Raw genomic sequence first — 10,350 nt, forward strand, 5'->3', positions numbered from 1 at the left:
AACCGGTGAACTCTGGGCTGCTGACAACCAGAACCGGCAAACTTAACTGCTGTGCCACCAGGCCAGCCCCTACAAACATTTTTTAATCTTTGTGTTTGTTTACTTGTCTTTCTATTCCACTAGCCTGTAAATTCCATGAGGGCTTTTCCTTTCAATGTGAATAAAACACAGTAAATTATGTCAGGCACATAAAAGGCATATGTAAAAATCTTTTTGGTTTATTATTGGTTGTAGTATTCTTTGACTCTCATTTCCTTGGAATTGAATAGCATTTTGACCAAGAAACTATCCAACATACACACCAAAACTGTCAGAAAACATGGTGAAAAATAAGCAAAATAAAGAAAAACAAAATTCCAGGGCATTAGAGAATATTTACATCCTTAAAGTCAGTGGGCCAAAATTAAATGCCTTTTAAATAATGCCTTCAAGATAAGACAAAATGTGGGTCTCAGTGAGTCTTACAATTGTACAAAAACATAGTTTATCCCTTTATTTCTTGGATTTGTTGATATGTTACAGAAAATAAAATGCAGATTCATGGTTGAAAGAATATTGTACCTGGAGAAAATAAAAGTATGAGACTAAATTAGGAGGTGATGGAAAATCCACTGATTCTTCGTAGTTGTCAGGCCCATTAACTGTAAAAATAGAATTAATTTCCTGCCTATGACATAAAAATCGATAAATAACAATAGTAATAAGTAACATTTTATTAAAGAACTGCAATGCATTCCACATTTTACGTGCATGAATCATGCACTTAGAGTGGCAAAATCCCAATGAATTATTGCTTTGAGCAGATAGTACAGGGGATATTAAAGGCATTTGTAAAATGTCTACTCCAAACACAAAGGTAATATTAGAGAATGCTGTGGTTGCATATTCCTTGAATAATGTACATTTTTTAAACGAGCACTTGAAAAGATGTTCAACACCACTAATTATTAAAGAATGAAACTCAAAGCTACAATGAAATATTGCCTCATGCCTGACAGTGTGGCTATTACTAAAAAGACAATAAATAACTAGTATTGGAGAGCATGTGGAGAAAAGGGAACTCTCATACACTGCTGCTAGGAATGTAAATAGGTACAGACACTATAGAAAAGAGTATGGAGATTTCTCAAAAAATTAAGAATAAAAATACTATATGATCCAGCTATTCCATTTGTTGGTCTTTATCCAAAGAACACAAAAACACCAATTCAAATTGACATATGCACCCCTATGTTCATTGCAATGTTATTTAAAACAACCAAAAGGTGGAAACAACCTAGGAGCTTATAGACAGATAAAGGGCTAAGGAAGATGTCATACATATGCACAATGAAATACCACTCAACCATTAAAAAAAAAAAAAAACAGATGAAGACTTGCCATTTTTGACAACATGGAAGGACCATGAGGGTATTATGCTAAGTGAAATAAGATGAATGGAGAATGAAGTATACCATATGATTTCACTAATATCTGGAAGATAGAAAACAACAACAAAAAACACACACATAGAAACAGAGAACAGATCGGTAGATAGCAGAAGGGAAAGGAGTGAAGGGAGGGTGAAAGTGCTAAAGGGGAACTTTTGTACACTGATGGATGGCAACTAGACTTTTGGTGCTAAACACAATGTAGTATATAGAGAAGTTGAAATTTAATGATGTACACCTGAAATTTATATGTTATAAACCAATATTACCTCAAAGAAAAGTAAAAGATAATTCAATTTTTACCAGTTGTATTAATACTATATAATTGACATAATACATTGTATTAGTCCAAGGTGACCAACAGAATGATTTGATGTATATGTAAACTACAAAATGATTACTACAAGTTTAGTTAACATTAACCAACTTACACCACTACATTTTCTTTTTTTTTTGAGGAAGATTAGCCCTGAGCTAAGATCTGCTGCCAATCCTCCTCTTTTGCTGAGGATTGCCAGCCCTGAGCTAACATCCGTGCCCATCTTCCTCTACTGTATATGTTGGATTCCTACCACAGCATGGCTTGCCAAGCGGTGCCATGTCCACACCCAGGATCCGGACCAGCAAACCCCAGGCTGCGGAAACAGAACGTGCGCACTTAGCCGCTGCACCACCAGGTCGGCCCCTACACTTTTTTTGTGTGTGTGAGGTCATAACATTAATGTCTGTTTCTTGTGAAGAGTATTTTTAATATCTTCTCTTTTAGCAATTTACAAATATACAATACAGTATTGTCAACTATAGTCACCATGCTGTATATTACATCCCCAGAACTTATTTATCTTAAAACTAGAAATGTTTATCTTTGAACCATAATGCACTTTTTCACAGTTTATGTTTAAAGAGTGAGGGCCAAGATCACAGACAATTGAGGGATCTCAACACCTTGTACACAAAACCGAAGTAATGTTGTCAATGGTTATAGCATTTATTTGGGATTTAACAAAGAACCTCTCAAATCCTAGTCACAAAACTTGAAAATATCTTTTAAAGTTTTGTGGTTCAATAATGTACTCATCTCAGTTTAGAGTTTTAAAACTCATTCCTGCTAAATGAGAAATGAGTAACCAAAAATGAAAGATTGTAACCTAAAGACATTGTGTGACTTTTCAATAACAGAGAGTAAGAAAAATTGAATCTTAGCATAAAAGTAGGACTCCCAACACAAAGCCCATCTTCTTCTATGTTGCATATCTTTAAATATCAATCTTTAGTATGAAAGGTATCTGCATTTTCCTATGCATGAGAAATGTCTTCCTTGCAAATGCCCTTCCGAATGAATCCTTCACCTCTTTGTTTCTCAGGCTTAGATGAGGGGTTTCAATATGGGAATCTTTGCCATGTAGAACACAGAAACAAGTTCACTGATGTTGAGGGGGAAACTACAACTTGGACATGCATAGATAAATAAGAGTCTCCCATAAAGGATGGAGACAGCTGTCAGGTGTGAAGAGCAGGTAGAGAAGGCCTTGTGCTTCCCATCAGCAAAGTAGATTCTCAAGATACTGATGACAATGTGAAATGTAGGAGAACAAGATGACCACACCACTGAGAACTCCTAGACCCCCAGCCAAGGTGAAAAGTAAAACCTGTTTGGCTTGGGTGGCTGCAAATGCCAGGGAGAGAACAGGAAGACGATCACAGAAGAAGTGATTGATGATATTGGGGCCAAAGTAAGGCAGGTGAAAAGCAAAAGTTGTATTGGTCATGGCACTTAGAAGATCCACCCTGGGGTCAGCCCCATGGCTGAGTTTTTAGGTTTGTACACTCTCCTTAGGTGGCCCAGGGATTTGCCACTTCAGATCCTGGGTGTGGACTAGCACCACTCATTAAGCGATGCTGAAGTGGCATCCCACATAGCAGAACCAGAAGGATCTACAGCTAGAATATACAACTATGTACTGAGGGTGCTTTGGGGAGAAGAAGAAGAAAAGACTGGCAACAGATGTTAGCTCAGGTGTAAATCTAAAAAAAAAAAAAAAATGACCCATGGTAGAAAGCCCTACCACCAGCTGCACTCAGACCCACTGGGACAGAATGAGTGTAGACAACAGTGTCTTGCAGAAGACCATATACCGATCATATGCTATGGAAGCCAGGATGAAACATTCAGTCACAGCAAAGTGAACAAAAAACATAACTGGGAAGCACAACCAAAGAAAAAGGTTTTTTTCTCCATAAAGATGTCAGTCTACATCTTGGGACCAATAACAGAAGAGGAGCACACATCCACAAAGGATAAGTGATGAAGAAAAAAGTACATAAGTGTGTGGAGCCAGGAGTCCATCCAAATGAGAGTGATTAACCCCAAGTTTCCCGGAAGACAGATGAGGTAAATCAAGAGAAATACCACAAAGAGGACAGCCTGGTGCTAGAAGTGATGTGTCACGCCCACAAAAAACAACAACAACAAAAATACTCAATCACCAAAGTTTGGCTTCCATAATTAATTTGTCTGATTTAATCTGTCATGAGAAAAAGAAAAAAAATGTTCTTTGCAGCTAATTCATAAGCAAATGTTTCTTAATTCTAAATCTGCATTTAACTTCTATTTTTTTGGGTTAAATAGGATAGCCTGACACCTAATTCTCTTGAGTTCTATTCTTTGCAGTCATGCTGTCTATCTACAAACTATATGTGTGATCCTGAGTAAGTCACTAATCCTCATAGGGGTCTTCTGTTTCTTCCTTGGAAACAGGATTTTTGAATAGAATAAGAGAACTTTAATCTAGTAGCGAACATTGGGGATTATCTAAAACAAGTTCTCTAATTGTGCCAGTTTATATTTCTGAAACTATTTACCTTTGAACAAAAAATATTTTAAGAAACACTTCATTGAAAAAGGTACTATGAGAATTCAATGAATTCAGACTGATACCTATTCTCACTGCAGATTAAGGGTAAACAGGTGTTCAAGATGTAACTTCCTCCCCAACTCCTTAGATTCTATAGGAATATTTAACTGAGTTGTCTAAAACATATTTTTGATGTCTGAAGAAGGAGAGAAAGCTGAGATAACACAAGGTAGCTTTGTAACAGGGTTCAAAATCCTCAAAAGTGCATATCCTCTGTGTATCCTTTCCCAAAATGCCTATGTTCCCTCTTATCCAGTCAAACTCCATTAAGCTAGTCAAACTCCATCAAAGTTTTAAGTCCATCAAAGAAGAGCCCAGTTCTTAAATAATGAATAGGTGTGGCGACCCACTTAGTGTTTTTAGGTGCTTGAGAGAGAAATATAAATATTTTAAAGATGACAGAGTGCACCCCTGGGCAGTTATCCCAGAGAAATGAATATTTATGTCCACACAAATAAACCTGTACAATTTTGTTGAAACAAGCTTCATGTATAATGCCAAACATTTGAAGTAACCAAAATGTCCTACCATAGGTGAATGGTTAGACAAACTGTGGTATATCCATACTATGGAATACTATTCAGTAATAAAGAGAAACAAATTGATACATGCAACAACTTGGATGCATCCAAGGGTATTAGATTCAGTTGAAAAAAGTCAATAAAAAATTTCAATATAAAAATACACTATTTCCCTTACAGTCAGTGGACTAAATTTAAATACCTTTTAAAGAAGGCGTTCAAAATAAGACAGTGCGGATCTCAGTGAATCTTACAATTGTACAAAACATGGTTTGTCCTCTTATTTCCTGTATTTCTTGCTATCTTCCAGAAAATAAAACACCAAATTATGGTTGAAGGGATATTGTACCTGGAGAAAACAAAAGTGTGGGACCCAAATATGAGGTCTTAGAAATCCATAAATTCCTCATGGCTGTCAGGGTCATTATGTATAAAAATAGTATTAATGTCCTATCTATGATATAAAAATCAATAAATAACAATGCTAATAACCAACACTTTATTGAAGAACTGCAATACATTTTTGCACTTCAAAAGCAAAAATCATGTAATTACAGTGGCAAAATCCCAACAAATTATTACTCTGAGCAGAGAGTATAGGGGATATAAAAGGCCTTTGTAAAATATCTATTCCAAATGCAAAGGTAGTATCAGAGAGTGCTGTGGTTACATGCTTCTTGAATAATTCACTTTTTTAACAAGAACATAAAAAGATGTTCAACATCACTAATTATTGGAGAAATGCAAATCAAAATCACAATGGGATAACACCTCACACAATAAGACTGTCTGTCACTAAAAAGACAGGAAATAACAATTGTTGGAAAGGATTTGGAGATAGGAGAATTGTCATAGACTGCTGTTTGAGATGTAAATTGCTGCACTCACTACAGAAAAGAGTGTGGAAATTCCTCTAAAAATTAAGATGGAAATAGCATATAATCCAGCAATTCCATTTATGGATATTTATCCAAAGAATAGAAAAACACTAATGCAAAAAGATATAGGCACCCCTATACTGCAGCATTATTTACAGTAGCCAAGATATGGAAACAACCTAAGTGCCCATCATGTTGAATGGATAAAGCAGATGTGGTATATGCATACAATGGAATACCACTCAGCCATAGAAAAGATGAAATCCTACTGTTTGTGACAACATGAATGGACCTTGAGGGTGTTATGTTAAGTGAAAAAGTCAGTTGGAGAAAGACAAATGCCTTAAGATTTCACTCATATGTGGAAGATAGAAAAACAATGACAACAACCAAATACATAGATGTAGAGAACAGATTGGTGGTTACCAACGGATAAGGGAACGGGAGGAGGGCAAAAGGGGAAAAGGGAGACATTGAACAGTGATGAATGGCAACTAGATTTGGTAGTGAACATGATGTAGTATACAGAAGTCAAAATATAATGGTACACACTTGAAACTTGCATAAAGTTATAAACCAATGTTACCTCAATAAAAAACTAAATAATAATTCACTTTTTCTCCAGTTGTATTAATACTATGTAATAGATACAGAACATTGCATTAGTCCAAGGTGTACAAAATAATGATTTGATACACGTATATATTGCAAAATGATTACCACAAAAAGTTTAGTTAAGATGAACCACTTAAAGTAGCTACAATTTGTTTTCTCGTGAAGAAAACTTTTGAGATCTACTCTTTTAACAACTTACAAATATAAAATAAAGTATTGTAAACGATATCTACAATTCTGTACATTACATTCCTAGAAATTATTTATCCTTTAACTGGAAGTTTTTGCCTTTGGACCATACTAGATTTTTAATAGTTTATGTTTAAAGAGAAAAGATCATGTTCAAAGACAATTGAGATATCTCAACACCCTGTAAGCAGACCAGACGTACTATTAAATCACTGGTTCTAACACTCATTTAGGACTTTAAAAAGACCTCATATCCTAGTCATAAATCTTGAGAACATCCTTTAAAGTTTTGAGTTTCAATAATCCACTCATCTCAGTTTAAAATTCTAAAACTCATTCCTGCTAAATGAGAAATGAGAAAATCAAAATGAAAAAATCATAACCTAAATACAATGCATGACTTTTCAATGACACAGAGTAATAAAATATGTCTCAACATAAAAGTAGGACTCCCAACACTCAACCCATGTTCTTGCATCTTGAAAACCTATTAACTCTCAATTTGTTCTAACAATTGTATTCAAGTTTACTTACCAATAAGAAACTTCTTCCTTTCAAATGCCCTTCTGAATGAATCCTTGACCTCTTTGTTTCTCAGGCTATAGATGAGGGGGTTCAACATGGGAATCACTGATGTGTAGAACACTGAAACCACCTTATTGATGTCCAGGGAGAAACTAGAACTCGGACGTACATATATGAAGAAGAGTGTCCCATAAAGCATGGAGACAGCTGTCAGGTGTGAAGAGCAGGTGGAGAAGGCCTTGTGCCTCCCATCAGCTGAGTGGATCCTCAGGATAGCAATGACAATGTAAATGTAGGAGACCAGGATGATGGCGCCACTGAGTACTCCTAGAACTCCAGCCAAGATGAAAAGTAGAAATTGATTGACCTGAGTATCTGCACATGCTAGGGAGAGAACTGGAAGAAGGTCACAGAAGAAGTGATTGATGATTTGGGGGCCACAGTAAGGCAGATGAAAGGCAAAAGTCGTATGGGTTGTGGCAATTAAAAGACCCATGGTATACGGCCCTACCACCAGCTCCACACAGACTGGCTGGGACATAATGAGCGTATACAATAGTGGCTTACAGATGGCCATATATCGATCATATGCCATGGAAGCCAGGAGGAAACACTCAGTCACAAGAAACTGAAGAAAAAACCATAACTGGGCAGCACAACCACAGAAGGAGATTACCTTTTTCTCCACAAAGATGTCAGTCAACATCTTGGGACCAATGACAGAAGAGGAGCAGACATCCACAAATGACAAGTGGCTGAGAAAAAAGTACATGGGAGTGTGGAGTCGGGAGTCCATCCAAATGAGGGTGATCATTCCCAAGTTTCCAAGAAGACTGATGAGATAAATCAAGAGAAATACCACAAAGAGAACAACCTGGTGCTGGAAGTGATTTGTTAAACCCACGAAAAAAAACTCAGTCACCAAAGTTTGATTTCCACAATCCATTTCTTTGATTTAATCTGTCATGAGAAAGAGAAAGAAGTTTCTTTGCAGTCTAATCGTAATTCAAGACCTCTTAATTTTAAATCTGTATTTAACTTTTATTTTTTTAAGTTAAATAGGATAGCCTGAGACTTAACTCTCCTGAGTTCTACCCCTGGCAGTCATGCTATCTATCTGAAAAATATTTGTGTGATCCTCAGTAGGCCACTATACCTCACAGGGCCCTTCACTTTCTTCCTTGGAAATGGGATTTTGGAATAGAATCATAGAATTTTAACCTAGAAGTGAACATTGGAGATTTCCTAAGGCAAGTCTTCTAACTGCACCAGATTATATTTCTAAAAATATTTACCTTTGAACCAAGGATATTTTAAAAAGCACATCATTGAAAAAGGCACTGTGATAATTCAATGAATTCAGACTAATATCTATTCTCACAGCAGATTAAGGGTAAACAGGTGTTAGGGATGTGAATTGCTTCTGATAACATTGGGTTCTATAGCAATAAGTAATTGAGCTGTCTAAGGAGTAAGTTCTGATGTCTAAAGAAAGAGGGCAAGCGGAGACAAGAAAAGTTAGAAGTTAGCAAAATCCTCAACAGTATAACCTCTGTGACTCCTTTTCCAAAATGCCTATGTTCCCTCTTATCCATGGTGTATATTCTCATGTATTTCATTGAACGACATTGAAGTTTAAGTCCATCAAAGAATAGACCAGTTCTTAAATATTAAGTGTTGTGATTCATTTAGAGTTATTAGGTGCTTATGAGAGAAATATAAATATTTTAAGGATGACAGGAGCACTCCTGGGCAATTATACCAGAAAAAATGAATATTTATATGCACACGGAATCCTATATAATATTGTTAATAGAAGTTATTTTTAATGCAAAACGTTTAAAATAATCAAATGTCTTACCATAGGTGAATGGTTAAACAAACTGCGGTGTATCCACACTGTGAAATACTACTCAGTAATAAAGAAGAACAAAACATCATACATATGATGACTTGGATGTATCTAAGGCTATTAGGCTGAGTTAAAAAAAGTCTCAAAAGTTCACAACTCTATGATTCTGCTTATATAACATTCTCAAAATGGCAAAATTATAGATCGGAGAACAAGTGAGTGGTCACCAGGGATTAGGAATGGTGGGAAGGAGGTCGTGTTGACTCTATAAAGGGGTAGCACAATGGAGATTTTTGTAGAGACAGAATAGCTCTGTCTACTGATTGAGGCATTAGTTAAACAAAGCTAAACATACGATAACATTAAAGAGAAGAATATGAACTTATCATCCAAATGTCAGTTTCCTGGATTTGATGCTCTAGTATAGCTCCATAAGATGTAACCATTGGGGAAAATGTGGTGAAGGATGTGTGGGGCTTCTAAGTATGATCTTTGAAGCTTCTTGTGAATCTTAATTTCAAAATGAAAAGTATTTTTAGGAAAAAAGTGAGTGAGAAGGGAGAGGAAAGGATAGTGAGAACAATGCGAAAGAAGCAGAAGCAGAAGCAGAAGCAGAGGAAGAGGAAGGAGAAGGAGAAGGAGAAGGAGAAGGAGAAGAAGGGGGAGGGAGGCATCCACTTTGGATCTTGAAATAATCATCCTGATTCCAGTAGCACAATCACACAAAAACCTGAACGGATGTGCCATAGAGAAGCATTGACTGAAATCCAACAACATTCTTTCCTGGAAAGAAAGCTTGAAAACGGTTTTGCTTAACAGGACATTAGTGAAAAAGCCACTCACCTGCTACAGTCTCAGAGGCAATGGAGCTTGGAAAAAAAAGACAGAATGGTGAAATTTAAGATGAGTCAGAAAAAACTGCACATTAGTAGTGAAATGTTTCAAGAATTGCATACTATCTAAACTCAGAAATACATTACAGATCATATTTATTTGTATTAACTATTACTCAGGGAAGATGTAAACAAAGCATTTTATGTGTCATAAACTAAGGATATGAAAAAATTTTATAAGGGTTAAACTAGAATATAGACATCTATCATCTCAACTAACTGCCTCTGTAAACAAAAGTGATGAAGTATATCCATCAGTGATAATTATTATATATTTCAAATTTTGTATTCAACTTGAAAGGCTGTGTGAAAACAAGTTTCTCACTATGGAAATACATATTACACTAATTTTCCCCAGCTGTACTCAAAACAAAGATTCTAATACAGAAAAATCATGATCTCAGGTATTGATGTGACTATGGACATGAAAGGTATGACAATTTCAGTCAGTTCTTTTCTACTTATACTGTCCAATTTAGAAAAAGTGAAGAAATTTACCCACAGAAGCCAATGGTTCTTAATTGGAACATTG

At 35.9% G+C, this 10,350-nt stretch overlaps 1 protein-coding gene and 1 pseudogene across 1 annotated transcript; both read right to left on the reverse strand.

The window, feature by feature from the left end:
* Positions 1 to 2,686: 2,686 nt before the first annotated feature.
* Positions 2,687 to 5,135, reverse strand: LOC124229151 (olfactory receptor 1002-like; annotated as a pseudogene).
* A 1,939-nt stretch (positions 5,136 to 7,074) lies between these two features.
* On the reverse strand, positions 7,075 to 8,019 carry LOC124229421 (olfactory receptor 1002-like). The gene has a single exon (XM_046644632.1). It carries the CDS (start codon positions 8,017 to 8,019, stop codon positions 7,075 to 7,077), a length of 945 nt encoding a protein of 314 aa, XP_046500588.1.
* Between the last annotated feature and the right edge of the window lie 2,331 nt (positions 8,020 to 10,350).

The sequence above is a fragment of the Equus quagga genome, chromosome 17, assembly GCF_021613505.1.
Source record: "Equus quagga isolate Etosha38 chromosome 17, UCLA_HA_Equagga_1.0, whole genome shotgun sequence".
Lineage (NCBI taxonomy): Eukaryota > Metazoa > Chordata > Mammalia > Perissodactyla > Equidae > Equus > Equus quagga.